Raw genomic sequence first — 17,108 nt, 5'->3', positions numbered from 1 at the left:
AAAAAGTTTGTAAATAATAAATTATATGTGTTTTCAAAACACATTTCAATAAAATCTCCAAATTCAAAGGCAATTTCAGTTGAACAAATTTCATGTAAAATGTGAAAACTTGTGATTCGTGCTTTGAATTTAGTATAAAATGCAATATAAATCGATAATTTTGTAAACAAAACAAATTTCCACGAATTTTAGGAAAAATTCCAACATTTTAACAATTTTACCTGAAATTTATATGTACATATTTTGTTAAAAAGAACATAAACTTAGTTAACTAAATATAAACATTGATTTTCTTTCTTTAAAACTGTATCAGCAACCTTAGTGATGGTACATTTGACGTAAAAATAAAGTTTGAACACCTCAAATCTGATTTTAACAAGAAAAACTACGGCTATCAAAGTCACCCTGGAATTTAAACTAAGAATTTTTAACGTAACTATTTTTACAATTACTTTTGAAAAAACTTTTTTTCAAAAATAGTGCATGGACTTTGTGTGGCATACCCCAGTACATGTTTTAAAAATAATAATCTTGAGAAAATCCTTAACAGTTGGAAAATATTCCAAAAACAAATTGAAATCCTATCAAAGTCACCCCGGTTTACGGTACTTTTCGATTGCAAATTTGATTTAGCTTTGAAAAAGGGTTTTGAATTTTTTTGTCCCGATTTTCGATATTTTCCAAAAAAAACCTAGGCACCTTGGCTCAGAAGATGTCTTTTTTAGTCCCCTAAAACATGTCAAAACATGTCGAAAATTAAAAAAAAAAAAAACGAATTTTGAGATTTTTACTTTTAGACCAAAAGTTTTAGTGTTATTAGTTAAGTAAAGAAATCAGTTTTTTGTCGTTGTACCTATTGTTCTCTTGAAAAGTCCTAATCATAACCTACAACTTTGCCGAAGACACCAAATCGATCAACATGCCTTCTTAAGATACAGAATTTCATACATTTACATACACATTTTATATGACCAGCCCTCAAAATGGTATGGAGACTTTTATGGAAAAACAAATGATTAAAAATTACTTCTTTTGACATAGGGAATGCATGGACAATGTTTCATCCAAACCAAAAAATACAAAGAACAGTCAATTCGCAAAATCGTAGAGAACATTACATATCAAAAATAAAAATAATGTGGTTTGTAGAAATCCAGTGATTTAAAAATAAGCATTTTTTTCCGAGTTGCATATCAAACGTGGCTTTTGCGACTGTGTGGATTAATTTCAGATGGATTTTCGGCTTGCAGTCGATGAAAGCAGCTCAAACACTTATTTGTGTACTTTTTCCGACGTTTCGAATTTTATTAAATCATCTTCAGGGAAACTAAAATTAGGATTTTCCGTTAATCAATCATTAGCAAACCAATGCAGTGTCTCCACAACACAAAATCTACACACTCCCGACAAAAAATATTGGCCAATGAACAAACATTTAATTTTTATAGTTTTCTTGACGCGAAACCGACATTTTACGAATTGAACAAAACTTAACCCCACCAAAAACAAACGTACGTACACATACAAAATTACTAAATTTACGGAAAACCAAAATCAAATTTGTTAGTTTCCCTTAAAAATCGCAACGCCATATAACTAAAACACAAACTAAATTTACAGACTATCATTAACACTCGGATTCACGTTATCACTAAATGTTATCTTAACCTTTGTCAAAAATATTCCTGTTCGAGGAACCTTCATTTCCCCGTGACAGCTCATAAAACCCTAAAACTTTCACCCGGAAGCTTTTACGATGTGCTTTCAAACGCACCCGTGAAATCACTCGATTTCCGCACCGCGAGCGCGTTGTTTACAAAAGCTATTTCCGTTTCCTGGTGCAGTTTATACCTGCCAGGCGGATTGCAGAAATAGTGTGACATAAAATTTTATTTCCTCTCTAATGGAAAAAGCAGCGACGCCCGCGTGAGCAATAACACTCGGCGAGATAAAATTTCAAATTTATTACTAATTGAACGCATTTTCACCTTGTTCGAGGGTGCTGCTTGCTGGCACACCTGACGGTAAACACCTCCCCTCCAAGGGAGAAGGGTTAGTGAGCGGACGAGGGAAGTGAGTATTAATGACGAGCTACTAATGAACTTTCTCACCTGCAATGGTGATAATTATTGCTAATTGAAAATCAGATTGTTTACAAGATGGCATGCAGGGATAGGCGCAAACCTGCTTATGCTTCAATTTGTTGTTTAATTTATACAAGTTTTGGTTTGGTTTTGATATGTGTTATTTAATTTCTCAGTAATTTCTGATTGGAGTGCTTAAAACAGCATCACTCAGAAATTTCAATTTAAAAATGTCGGAAATGTGCAATGTTGTACATTATTTGCATTCCCGTTAATTAAGCTCAGTTGGAGTAGAAGCTCGTTAGTAAACTTCCGCAGGGTTTCGAATTTAAATTATTGAATGTTCACTTCATTACACCCGGGGTCCCTTTGCCCTGATACAATTCAGCTGAATTTAATTCAGCCGTGTACTTATTTGTGGATAAAATGCCTTTGTTGTTGTTCAAAAAGAGTTTGAGGGAAAGGGAACATTCTTCTGCACCATTGGCAAACGAAATGTTGTAGGGAGGTTCTTTTTTCAATTATTTAAATTTATGTTAAAATTCTGTTAGTTTTTGTTGAAACATACAATTTTACATTTAAGGTTTTGGCTTCCTCACTGACGTAAGGATATAATGCTCGAGAAGTGAATTTCTAAATTTCTTAAATAAAAATCTTCCTCTACGTAAACATATCGACTCAGAATCAAAAACTGAACAGATTTGCGTGTGTGTGCGTATGTATATGACTAAAACTGTCAATCAGTCTTTTTAGCACTGACTGAACCGATTTAAGACAAACCAGGCTCATTCGATTTGGTTAATTATAATGGTCCCATACTGCCGCTCTAATCGAGTCCGTCCCATTTGTAAAAACAGCACAAAAAACGCAAGTCAAGTTAGTCCCGCCCATAATGTTATGAGTTAGAATTTCACGAAAAAGTGATTTTTCTATGGTTTTATGGAACAAAGTACTAAAGTTAATTGGTTTTTCTGATAGTTCACATGATTTCGAACCAGACAAAAAATATTTGTTTTGTATGGAAATTGTCCACGAGGGGGAGCGGGGTTCTGAGATATTAAAAAAAATCTGTCCACGTAGTTTATGGAAGGTATCTTAGTACAAAGGGCCAAATTTCAAAAACCTCACAAATCTTTTTTTTTGCCAGCTTTCATCTGGAAATAATGCCAAATAAAGGTTTAGGATGTGTTGAGTCTTACCTTTGGATTCAACTTTTTTCAACATTATTTAAGCCGTTGTAAATATAATTGCTTGTTTTTGTCCCCCCCAATTTCCCCAAAATATTTTTTTTTGAAAAAATTAATTGTTGAACAAAATTTCGAAAATAATTATAAGATGCAAAATCAAATTTGCAACCAAAATTGACTTTATATAATTTTGATTAAGCACAACGTTTTCAAATTATAGTCATTCAAAAGCGATTTTTTCGAAAATTGTTCAGTTTTTTGCAATATAAAAATAAAAGACAAGCTCGCTTTCCAAAAATACATTTATAACTTTTCGCCTTTGTTGATCAGACTGCTGGTTGCTAAGATAAAGCTTTTTATTGTTCAAATTTTGTTAAAAAATAGCTCTCCACTTCAACTCGCAATATCTCGAAAACAATTAGTTCAAATTTCAATGTAAACCAAATTGAACATTTGTGAAATTTTCAATAAAAACCATTTTGCAGTTTTATTTTGAAAATTTTCTTAAAAGTTTGGGACATTTTCAATTCTTTACGAAATGTTTTTTTTTTATTTTTGTGTTTTTTATTTGGCCAACGATTTGAGGCCTTCCCTATGACCAAAATGCCCATTTTGGGTCATTGGTTTACCCATACAAGGCTCCATACAATTTAGGGGGGGGGGGGGGGGTGACATTGGGTCAAATGAAACTTAAATAATGCTCAAATTGTAAAAAGATTTCATCCAACAGTGTTTCTTGCTCGAGGGAATAGTATTGTCATGCTACAATGTTTGAGGTAGAGATTTTGAAACATATAGGTACTTTTCGAGCGATTCCAACAAAAATATTTAAAAGTTGATTTTTCGAGAGGTAATTTTTGGTCAAAAACGTACCTAAACTTTAGAGAGCTGTCAAAATGACAGGATTTGTTCTAGTACCGAGATTTTTTCAGCTATAAGGCTTCATCCATAAAGTACGTCACGCAAAAATCAGCCAAAATTTACCCCCCCTCCCCCCTTTGTCACGCTTTTCCTATACTTATAACATGCAATGTCACACTTCCCCTCCCCCCTAGAGCGTGACATACTTTATGGATGACGCCTAAGTCATTTTAAGATGTCCCCTACACAACCCTGTTAACAAAATTGAGTTTTATTGAAAATAACCTGAGAAATGGAAAAATCCGAAAACAATCACTTTGACCCAATCTCATAGTCCATATTTTTTGATATTATGATTTTTTTAAATTATTTTTAGGGGACAAAATATCGCAACTTTGAAGCCTAAGAAAAGCATGGACAAACATTTTTCAACCGATTTATGATTTTTTGAAGTTTTCAGAAAAATATAAATTTTACTCCAATGTTTTTGACTGCAGTTTTTTATTTGTAAAATCAAATTTTCAATCGAAAAGTACTCAACAAAGTACTTTAAAGTGCACCGTTTTCTGGATAAAGCCACTTAAAGTTTTCGATTTTAAATTTTAAAATTATGTCCATTTTTTTATTCCAAAAGTTGAGAAAATGTCCAATAAAATTACCAAAGAGACATTGAAGATTGGACCTCTGGGGACTGAAAAAAAACGAAACTATTGGCACTACGCCCCCCGGGGCATGGCCTTCCTCTAACGTGGGATTTCTGCTCCAGCGCCTCTGACGAGACAGGAGAAACCGGGGCCGACGTTTTACTTCACCATCCGATAGAAGCTCAGTGGATAAGGCGGGAATCGAACCCGCGTCTCATAGCATCATCGGGATCGGCAGACAGCGATAAACTGATAAACAGCGAATATAAGAAAAAGAAACAAAATCATTAAAAAAACTAAATCTCATCCAAACATTCTTTTATTCTCAAATGCCAATTCCTTAGAAACAAATGATCCTATTTGCCTATATTATTCCAATTGGAAATTTTCTCAGCTTTTTCAAAATAATATTTTCAGGAATGGACAATCATAGATACGTTTTTAGAAATTGAAATATTCGAATTTAAAAGGTTAAATAAAACTTTAACTGGATATTTCTTAAAAAAGGTACGCTCAATCGAAAAATCTGAAAAGTTCTTTTTGGTTTCGATTCAATTTGATTTTTAATTCAAAAATTTTTTAGTACAATTTCTATTTTTCAAAAAATTATATTGTTTCAAAAAGTCATAACTTGGCTGCAAAATGATCCAAAATTGCGATTTTTTGTCAATATATAAAAAAAGTTCAAGAATTACAAAATATCGAATTATTAGAAATTGACTTTTTGGAAAAAAATTAAAAAAATGGCAATTTTTCTGTGTACTAATTTTTATCTTAATAGTCATCATCAATACATATATAAAACTTTGCCGAAGATACAAAATCGATCAAAAAATTTCTTCAAAAGATTCAGATTTTCGAATATTTACGTACCATTTTTGTATGGACAGCTGCCAAAATTGTATGGAGCCTTGTATGGGGATGGTCCCCAAAAAGTGTTGGTCAATTCAAATATGAAAAAAAATGAATAAAAATCTTTTATCCCACCCTAGTCCAAACATGTCCGTGATGATTGCCCAGCGATTGACACGTCGAAGTGCCGCGTGGCGGTCGGTGGTGAGTGGGTGCTTGATGGGTAATAATGATGAACATATCGCGAGTGATAATTTTAATCCGCTGCCGCTGCAATGAAAACTTGTTCCATGAAGGTGGAGTTTTGAAGGCAAGAGGGGGTAGGTGGCGCCCACCACTAAACATGTACCCTAGATCGCGAGCGCGCGGGACATTTTGAAATGAAGTTATTCAACACCAGAAGCCGGAACATCGCACTTTTCAGTACTTGAAAGCCCCGTTCCTCTCACCCCCACGTATGTTATGACACTTTTCCAGCCACTTGGCTAGGCTTGGTGCAATAGCTGAATATTATACACACCGACACACACTAAATTATATCGTTTGTGTCTGGAAAGCATTTTATTATGATGTTGTTTGCGCGCGCCTCGAAACTGGGGCACTGTGGCAATAAGGGATCAATGGAGCGGCAAATTTTAATTATTATAATTAAGGGGGTTCATTATACAAACAACGTCGATCGGGTGGTGGGGGTGGCGTCGATGACAGCAAAAGCAGCAGTAGCATCAACACCTTTTGTCACTTTTATGCGCCCAGCTGCTGGAGCTGGGGAATGTTCCGGTGACTTCCGGTGGGCTTTTTGGGGGAGGAAGGTGGAGGTTTTTCATTGGAAAAAGGAACCATTTTTTCTGCTAATGAAGGGAGCGTTGGGAGAAGTTAATGTTGTGAAAATTAACTGGATTTAATTTAACAATTATTGATTTTTTGAAGAAACCAAGTGAACCTCTGTAAACATTTATCTCATAAGAAAAATATATGAAAACAGTTTTTATTATTATATTTAATAATTATTCAAATTGTTCATTTCAATAAAACCACATTTCAGGAAGAAATATTACCAGCCGAGTTGAGTTGTTTCAACATAACTCTCAATTTAAGAAAAACTTTGGCGGTATCCTTCATCGTTCTATACAAAATCTAAAAATAGCGATACACCGACATGGCTCATCACTGGGGAGGCTGTCGTTTCATTTCGCTTAAACATTTTATTTCCGTTCGTCATTTCCTCCCCTTTTCCACGTACTGGGATTCCTTTCCAGTGGCCACCCCACACTCGCAGGTTTTGCTTCCATTTGTCACGGGAAGGAAGCTGATAAGACCAACTAGTCTGCTGCCTGGCATGAAACTTTACACACCCTTCAAATGAGAAAAGAGCGGGGAAAGCTTTGAAGGGGAAAATGGAGGGAAAATGAATACAGAAACTACACCTTCAGCACTGTGCCATGAATTGTCTTTCTCCCTGTTGCTTTTTTTTGTGAACATGGGACTGAATTTCCTTACCGCAACACAATGAATACCACCGCCGACAATTACATCATCCTTTGTCGGAAAGTTTTGTTTCATTTTTAATTTAATCAGCGTTGGTAATTTCCTTTTCCGATTTCAATTCAACTGCCAACTTGACAATGGGCACCTTGGGAAGTGACGTTACCTTGATTTTGAGCTAGAACTAGCTGGTCTTACAAAACTCTCGCCACCTGTCGGCAAAATCCTTTAGCGATGTTTTCCCCATATTTTTTTCAGGATTCAACACTTAATAGCGACCCATAAACTTTAGTCGGTTCGGAACAAAATAAGCACATATTCTTTTTTCCCAAAGAAACATCAAAAGGGTCATTCCTATGTAAATTTGCTGAACTTTTAGAATAAAAAAATACTTTCAAAAGCACATGATTGAGTTTTAAGGGAAAACTGGTCAAACATTGTCAAAATCATTACTTTTTTAAAAACTTTTCGTAAAATTCTGATAACTCGTGAAGAATACATGCAAACCCTTTATGATTATACATCACAATTTTTGTTTGCTCTACAGCTTTGTAAAACATTGCACAGAGGTCCAGATCGCAAAATTAAGTGGAAAATAGAGTTTCCTAAAAATGATGAAGATTTGGAAAGGGGCGACTTTTGGTTTGGTTGAAAATAAGGGTGATTCACGATTAGTTACTTTGTTGAAGACACTAAAATTTTATCTCGCAATCTACGCCATCTACGACCAAATTTAGGGAAAGCATCTGAGCAAAACTTCACAAATCAGTTTTAAGAACAAAGCAATTCATGGTTAAGTTTTAAAGAAACTTGATGTTTAAGCACCTTTAGATCTTTATAAAACCAACATTTTTATTGTTTTAAAAGTCAACTTAACTTTTACTTCAAAAGTTACAGCCATTTTAAGATAAAAAATATGCAAATTTAAAACTTAAATATCTCGAAAAAGCGCAGGCCCAATTTTAAAGCCCAATGAAATTAAAATGAAAACACATTTTTTTTTGAGTTTTGGAAATAACTGAACATTCAAAAATTCTATGCGAATTTTGAAAAATATTATGAGATGATTGATTAACCAAATTGGTGTATTGCACAAGTGGGAGTGCTTTAGAACATTAGTAAAGCAATGCTTGTCCGAAAGATTATAAGAGTTTATAGCTTATTTTTACACTGAAAATTGGACTCTGCTTCTACTTTGTTTTTTTTTTCAGATCTGAATCTCAATAAACATTGGCCTGATCTTAAATATTGTTGAAGCAAAAATCAAAATCAAAATCAAATCATATTTTAAAGCAATAGGATTTTTTTTGTTGGAAAAAGCAGAAAGAAAATTATAAAACATAAAATTTGAAAAAAATATCATAACCATAACTCCTTATCCAAATTTTCGTTTATCCGTAGTTAGATCTTCCGAAGGAATTTAGGAATTAAAAAATAGTGAATGGTTTAAAAACTTATTTCTGGAATTTCATATACATAAAAAAGCAAAAAGCATAATTCTGTAATCATTAAAAATCTTTATTTTTATAAAATATAAATTTATTTATTATTTTGATTTGTTAAAGTCAACCATATAACGTAAGGTTAAATCGAAAAAAAAAAACATAAGCACTGAAAACGTTTTTTTTAAGTTAGCTGAGATATGCGCAAAATGTTTGTGTAACAAATGGTTAAATTTTCCTTCAAAAGAGGGGTCTCGATAGTGTTTAAATATGTGAAATTTTCACTTAAACGCCGTTTCTGTGTATCAATTGCGTAAAACAAAAAAAAAATCTCGAAATGTACCGTTTAATTTCATTAAAGAAATCGTGGTGAATTTAGATATGGGAAAGGGTATGCCTTTGATAAAAAAGAGAAAAAGATCAATGTGATTTTTTATAATGTGTAAGCGATACTTTAACATAAATTGTGTTAATATTACTACTTAAATTCATAGCTGGTTCATAGTTTATCCAGCTACATCTAATGATTTTACCCAGCAGAATTGTTAATAATATGTATAAGATATCGGACATAATGTTCCATTGACGATTAAAGCTGTGTCAATGAAATACTGAATGAGATCAACAATTGAGTATTATTTCATGTAAGTAAATAAACTATTCAGTAGAAATTGAATTATGACAGATTTTTTATATTTTAATTGCGCCTGTGCAAGGATGTATTCATGTAAAACATGCAAACATAAAAAATAAACTTGAAAGATCTTAAAAAAGTATACAAGACAATTGTTTTTGGATTGCAGTCATTTTGAAGAAGAAAAATGATATCTTTTATACTTTTGCTTGAAATTTCTATGAAATTTTATGTTTAAGGGTGCACAGCAACGAAGGAAGTTGTTGTCTTCTTATACCAAAATAGTCAAACTTACGGACCCAATCCAGCAATATTGGGAATGTAAAATTAATCAAACTTTGTTGTAAATTACTTTGTGGACCGTACTTTAGGGGATGAATAAAAAAATATTTCGATAGTACCCGTAGTTTTGAAGATACTAAAATGTCTGTTACAAAAATCTGGGTGCAAAAGCTCTGGTTGATGTGCACCGTTAATAAAAAAGGAATTATAATAGCATTGAATTTTTATTTATATTCTTTGACGCTGTTTATAACATGTTGCATTTTCTAAAGCAAAAATATAAATTTTTATACAGTTCACTTGAAACATAGCAAATACGATGAGTATATCAAAATCAAAAAATATTTATAAAAAGAAAATGTTCTGTGAAATACTAACTTAGACAATAAGATTATAATTTTTTAAATTTTCGGGACTAAGGTTTGATGACTTTGTGGTTTTTTCATGCAATAGAGAAGCTCTCGCTTAAAATGAATATAAACTGAACTAAAATTTAAATCCAAACAAAATGAACTCATTCTTCAAAACTGTTAAAAATCAACAAACCACTTTAAAATTACGATGTTAATTGGATTTTTTTTTGTTTCAAAAGGGGGATGATCGGAAAAGTCATTCTCTACTGGGGAGCTCTTGCCTAAAAATGGGCCCGCATATTTTTGTTCGGCAGGGTTTGGTGTGGGGCTAGCGGGATGTTGAAGAAACCTACCTGGGTGACCGGATTTTCGCCCGGCCGGTAGACGACGTTGTGCAGGGGCCGTTTCCGGCCGACGTAGTTGACGCACACAAACTCGAGCAGGGACGCGTAGATGAAGCACATGCAGACGCCGTCCCACACGTTCATCGCCGTCAGGTTCGAAACCACCGGCAGTGTGCTGCGGAAACCGTTCGAGGTGGTGAAAAAATTCAGCATGGTTGTGACGCCTAGGGTAGTTTGTGGTTTCGGGGCGCGGAAGTTTGGGGAAAAAGAGAAAAAGGAAAAGTTTTTGTCAGAGATAATAACTTGATGAAATATTACACGAAATGAGAAGTGGATGCTTTTAAAGCTTTTTCATATTTAGTTCATAGCTTGGTTCTGTGAATGCATTTTTTCTGTTACAACGTCATGAATTTGGGCTACAGCTTTTTTCTAAAACAAATTTGAATTGTACATTTGATCAAATGTTATCTTTATACAAACTTCAATATCAAATACTGTCAAATACTAAGTTAAATATTATTTGAAATTGAAGTTTCTCCTGCATGTTAATATAAAATTATTTAAGGCAGAAAGTGTGCTTTTTTGTCAAAAAAATTTGCAGCTTATTGATAAATTTCGTCGTGATTGAAGTTAAGCACGGTGTATTTTTTCCCGAGTTCTTTAAAAAAGAAAAAAAAAATCGGCTGATATTTGGCATAATAAAAGAGGGGGTCTTTTCCTTCATTTTGTGGGGTGAAGGGTGAAGCCATTTTTCAGAATGCCATACCCCAAAATAGACCATTCCTCAGAAATCCATCCACCAGAATGGAACATTTCCAGAATATCATTCACCAGAATAAACAATGTCCCAGAATATCATTCACCGGAATAATCAATTCCCCAGAAATGTTTATTGTTGTTATGTTATGTAATATTGTTGGTAATTTTTTTTATTTAAATTAACGTAATTAATAGAGATTTACTTTTTGGCATATTCAAATCTTGAATACTTTACATATTGATTATAATTAAGTAAGGTTATCATGATTAAAATGATTCTTGTTAAAATAGACCCTTCTTATTGATATCTTCAAATCTTTAAATCTAATAAAAATTGAATATCTATGAATTTCATAAGTCTTAGAAAAAATCACTACCTTGCATGATCTCTGCATGATCTTATAAAAAAGACAAGATATTCACTGTAAATTTCATAGTTCTGCTAAAAAATTACTATTATTTTTGATATCTTCAAATCTCATCAAATAGTGAATCTCATTAGTTTCATTATTAACATGAAAATTCACCCTTCACAAACAAATTCATTTACAAAATTTTTTGAGATATCCTAAGGGTAATTCTCTACCAACTCACACGAAATCGGGAAAAGTTTCCCCGACCCCTCTCCGATTTGCGTGAAACTTTGTCCTTAGGAGTAACTTTTGTCCCTGATCACGAATCCGAGGTCTGTTTTTTGATATCTCGTGACGGAGGGCCGGTACGACCCCTTCCATTTTTGACCATGCGAAAAAAGAGGTGTTTTTCAATCATTTGCAGCCTGAAACGGTGATGAGATAGAAATTTTGTGTCAAAGGGACTTTTATGTAAAATTAGACGCCCGATTTGATGGCGTACTCAGAATTCCGAAAAAACGTATTTTTCATCGAAAAAAACACAAAAAAAGTTTTAAAAATTCTCCCATTTTCCGTTACTCGACTGTAAATTTTTTTGGAACATGTCATTTAATGGGAAATTTAATGTACTTTTCGAATCTACATTGACCGAGAAGGGTCATTTTTTCATTTCGAACAAAATTTTTCAGTTTAAAATTTCGTGTTTTTCTAACTTTGCAGGGTTATTTTTAAGAGTGTAACAATGTTCTACAAAGTTGTAGAGCAGATAATTACAAAAAAATTGATATGTAGACATAAGGGGTTTGCTTATAAACATCACGAGTTATCGCGATTTTACGAAAAAAAGTTTTGAAAAAGTTACTTTTTGCGTTTCTCTTTGTTTCGTCGTCCGTGTTTGTCGCGGGTGACCATGAACGGCCATGATCGATGACGACCAACTTTTTCAAAACTTTTTTTCGTTAAATCGCGATAACTCGTGATGTTTATAAGCAAACCACTTATGTCTATATATAAAATTTTTTGTAATTGTCTGCTCTACAATTTTGTAGAACCTTGTTACACTCTAAAAAATAACCCTGCAAAGTTAGAAAAAACACGAAATTTTAAAATGAAAATTTTTGTTCTAAATGAAAAAATGACCCTTCTGGGTCAATGTAGATTCAAAAAGTACATTAAATTTCCCATAAAATGCCATGTTCCAAAATTTTTTACGGTCAAGTAACGGAAAATGGGAGAATTTTTAAAACTTCTTTTGTGTTTTTTTCGATGAAAAATACGTTTTTTCGGAATTCTGAGTACGCCATCAAATCGGGCGTCTAATTTTACATAAAAGTTCCTTTGACACCAAATTTCTATCTCATCACCGTTTCAGGCTACAAATTATTGAAAAACACCTCTTTTTTCGCATGCTCAAAAATGGAAGGGGTCGTACCGCCCCTCCGTCACGAGATATCAAAAAACGGACCTCGGATTCGTGATCAGGGACAAAAGTTATCCCTTAGGACAAAGTTTCACGCAAATCGAAGAGGGGTCGGGGCAACTGCTGTGTGAGTTGGCGGAGAATTACCCCTAAATTATTGTTCAAATCGAAGTTAACGTAGAAAACACCTTAAATTATATTTTTTGATTGAATGCAAATTTGTTAACATTATTGTTCTTCCAATGGACAATCAGGTATTGTTTTTATTCCTTTGCTGATTTACTTTAATTTAAATGAACAAAAAAAAAAAGAAGAATCAAAATCTATAAAAAAATGTTTTTTTCTACATATTTTCCTGATACATACTCCTATAAAAATTTCTGAATACATTAAATCGATGAGAAAATGCCTTCTAAGTTTTCAGTTGTAAGTCGACAAATGCGAAAATTGCAAGAAATCTTCCTTAAATTTCATTACAATTTCTATAACATTAACTATCAACTGAAATAAAAAACAATACTGCATATTGAAATCAACATTCACAGAACCAACCATGATTTTAGCAGTGCACATGACGGTATACCAAGTCAGAACGATGAACAAAATTCTTAAATTTACAATTCCGAGTAATTGCGATGGGAGTGCGATCGATATCTGCAGTTTATTTTTACGAGATCGGATGTATCGATATTTTAGTTATGGGCCAATATTATTTTTTTACACGCTGCGTATATTTACATAAACCTTGGTGGCATTTGCGCGAGAGTTTGCGTGTGTGGCCACGGACGGGATTGTCTCTTGTTTTCAATCTTTTTTTTTTTTGCGGCATCCCAGAAAATAAAAACAATCCGATAACGACGGCCACATGCATTAATTAATACTACCGTAGAGGCTGCCTTTGGTTGGACTCAGTGGACATGGCAGAATCCGATGGAAACCGCGACAAAAACCCGCAAACGTGACGAGGATTTCGAGAAGTGAACTAAGGATTTGGATTAGGGTGGAAGTGTGTGGTTGGAGGATAAATTGACATCCTTGAAAATAGGGAAAATTCGTTAATTAAGAGAACGAACGTTTAAAATTGGAGTTCGTTTTGGCGTTTTGTATCAACAAAATCTGTCATTCACTTTGGAAATGAATACTTTAATTTAATTCTATGCATTTGTATGCTTTTTATTACCCATAATAAACAAATAAAACAAAATTAATGCTACCACGAGGATCCTGTTGGTTTGCAATCAGATCGATCTATCAATGTCCGTGGTTCATAAATAACTTTTAATTATAGTGCGCAATTGCAGCAGTCCCCATTTAGAAATACCCGTTATTTATGGAACTCATTCATCCAAGCTACTCAAAGTCAGCTAAACACGGCATCAGTTTACATCAAACAGGATAGGTTTACGACCCCGAAGGACATTATTTCATCCAATATTCATGTGTCCCACTGCTGGGGCAGCGCTGCTATCATCGAGCATGAATCAAATTGTTGACAACATTTTAAATTTAAAATGTGGCGGTGCTGCTATCTGCCAATTGCACTTCCTGCAGTCTTGTCTGTCCAACACGGTCATTGGCGAGAGTGCTTCGACTAGTTGATATTGTCTTGATGGCGTAGTTGTTCACAGTGTGTATAAATAAATATTGATTATCTTTCTCTCTCGGGCGAGTTAGTACCGATCAGTTAGTAGGGCCGTCGTTCACTCGCTGGCTCATTTAGAACGGAGACATGACAAGAAAATAGGACAATTGTATGAAAACATGTGCATTTGTTTTGTGACCTGGTATAAAAAGCAACTCAGGCTATAATTAGCATATAAAAATATTTAAAAAAAAATATCGGACTGTTTAAACCCGCCTTTAGTTTAGATATTGGGCCTTAATAATAACCCTAATCCTGATAAAATGTTGACAATAAATTAATATAAGGAGCAATTCTCTCAAGACCTTGCAATGTTTTTGATATTTTTTTGGTATTATTGGATTTAGATGAAAACTTGTGGGTGCGTTATTGGATCATCCATACAAGTTTTCATACAATTTTGGTAATCGTACATACAAAAAGACTATTAGAATATTCAAAAATCTGTCGAAATCAGCCTATGTAAGAAACATAAACAGGTAAAAACAGGGTTTTCGTTCATCACCAAAATAGCGTTTAATTTTTAAGAGACAATGTCAAAAAAATATTGTGAAACTTTCCGAACATATTTTAAAAATTTTAGGAAATGATTTTTTTTAAATAAGTTCGGAAAGTTTGATTTTTATAGATCGAAAATAAATGTTTTTGAGCATCTTCAAATGTTGAGGTAAATAAACAAAATTGAAAATATTTCCATTTAGAAAATCGGAACGCATATTAAAAATATACAAAATAAAAATTTTACCTTCGTATAATCGCGTCACAGTCCAGATTTTTTTTTGAAAACTAATGGAAAATTTGCATTTATTTAGGCATTATTCTGCATAAATTAAATTTTTATGTGAAAGGCCCTTTCTGAAAAAATGTTTTTTTTAAAGTTCTAAGTAATACGTACAACTTTGCCCTCGACACCAAATCGATCAGAAAATTCGTTCTCAAGATACAGATTGATGAATTTTCGAATAACCTTTTTTGGACGAACTATAGAAAAAGTAAACAAAAAGTTTTATCCAAATTAAAAACATGCATTTGCTTAAATCGCATAGAACTGTCATTTTTCAAACCAACCTAACACTGTGACTTATAATCGATATGATCAAATTTATTCTTAGGCAAAAGGTTAAAATACATAATGTTTTTGACCAAAATAATGAAAATTAGAAGGTTTAACGACATCAAATCAAAACCTTTTGTGGACAAAAGGTCAAAAGTTATATTATTAGAAAAAGTCTCAACAAAGATTTGGAATCTTTTTTTTTTTCAAAATAATTCATTTAGTTATTAGAATAGTATTACTTTCAAACATGAGCAATTAATAAAAAAAAATCTGGAGATGTTAATCTAAACGCGAACAAATTTTATTTTTTTTTCGTATTTTTTTTAAATTTCTCAAAGATGAATAGTTCTTTAAGGGGTTACATACATGTAGAAAATCAAAAAAATTTATATTACGGAATCTTTGTTAAATCCACTCACAAGATGATTACTAATCACTCCTGAAAGTTTCATGAAGACATTTCATGATTAAAATGAGTAAGAGACGATTTAAGCTCAAAATTTTGCCATGCGCAAAGCGGGCTGTCAAACTTTGTTGGCGTATTTCTCTAAACCCTGAGTTGATTTACGGGTGCCACGATATCTCGAGATGAGATGGTCCAAATTGGCTGAAATTTGAGGTGAAGACTCTCAAGATGTATCCCGTGTGCATGACGAAGCCCAATTTTTTAAATTTGCTTTTTAAAAAAATATAAAAAACAAAAACTAACCGTTTTTCATATGAAAAACACAAAAATATTTTTATCTTTTTTTAAAATAAACTTTTTGAAAATCGGGCTTCGTCATGCACACGGAATCGGTTTAACGAGCCTTCGACAAAATTTTGAGCCGATTTGGTCAAGGCAGTGTTGAGATATCGTGGCACCCGTTTTTTGAAACTGCTAACTTGAAATTGCTATATGCAACCAAATTTCTTCAAATTTGTTTTGTTAGTAGGGGAGTTTGGGGTAATATGGACAGTGGGGGTAATTTGGACACCCCTTTAAAAATCACCTTTTCTTCGGATATAAAGTGGAAACGGCAATTTAAGTGTTAAGGCTAGTTCTAGTAATGGCCTAGGAGTATGGACAAACCAAAAAAGTTGGAATAGGTTAAGTAGTTTTGATATAATATGTAAAAGTTTCCAAAGGCCGGTTGGCACTGCCTTAAGTTCTAATTTTTGAGGGTTGAGAAATGAGGTTTTGCAGGGATTATACGGCAAAAAAGCGGACAATTTTTGTTTTAAGGGGGTTGCTTGGACGATGCCTGAGATATGTACGTATAAATATTGTGCATTTTATCCATTTTTATCATCAAAAATTGCAATTTTTGATAGAACATGCTATGGGGGTAATTTGGACATGGCTTGTGGGGTAATTTGGACATACCTGAAAGTCTACCTGTCAGGCAAAAAAAGTAACTTTCATGGTTGGTTGAGTTTTTAAAGGGATTCAGATAAATTTAGAGGGATTTAAAATGTCAAAACACTCAAAAAGAAATGTGAGCAAAACCACTATTTTTTAATTTAGATAAATTTATTTCAATATTCGAATTGATGAAAATCTGATTACTGCTCATTTGGCGTTCAACTAGACTCTAATGTTGATTGTTTTTAATTAATTTCTTTAAAAACTATACTTGTGCCTAATCCTGAATCAATTTTTAAATAATTTCAGAATTAATGATTGACTTATGTTTACTACACTGAACTATTTGTTATCTTCCTATTAA

General features: G+C 33.1%; 1 protein-coding gene across 9 annotated transcripts in view; it reads right to left on the bottom strand.

Moving 5' to 3' along the window:
- The window catches only part of LOC120424315 (glutamate-gated chloride channel), a 365,994-nt gene that overhangs the window by 77,512 nt on the left and 271,374 nt on the right, over positions 1-17,108 (bottom strand). For all 9 annotated transcript variants that reach the window (XM_052711128.1, XM_052711125.1, XM_052711127.1 and 6 more), the window contains one exon: positions 10,178-10,392. In XM_052711128.1, coding sequence (XP_052567088.1) covers positions 10,178-10,392 — 215 coding nt within the window. The remainder of the gene's footprint in view (positions 1-10,177; positions 10,393-17,108) is intronic.

Source organism: Culex pipiens, chromosome 3 (assembly GCF_016801865.2).
Source record: "Culex pipiens pallens isolate TS chromosome 3, TS_CPP_V2, whole genome shotgun sequence".
Classification (NCBI taxonomy): domain Eukaryota; kingdom Metazoa; phylum Arthropoda; class Insecta; order Diptera; family Culicidae; genus Culex; species Culex pipiens.
Note: the sequence above shows the minus strand (reverse complement) of the source record. Positions and strands in the feature narration are given on the sequence as shown.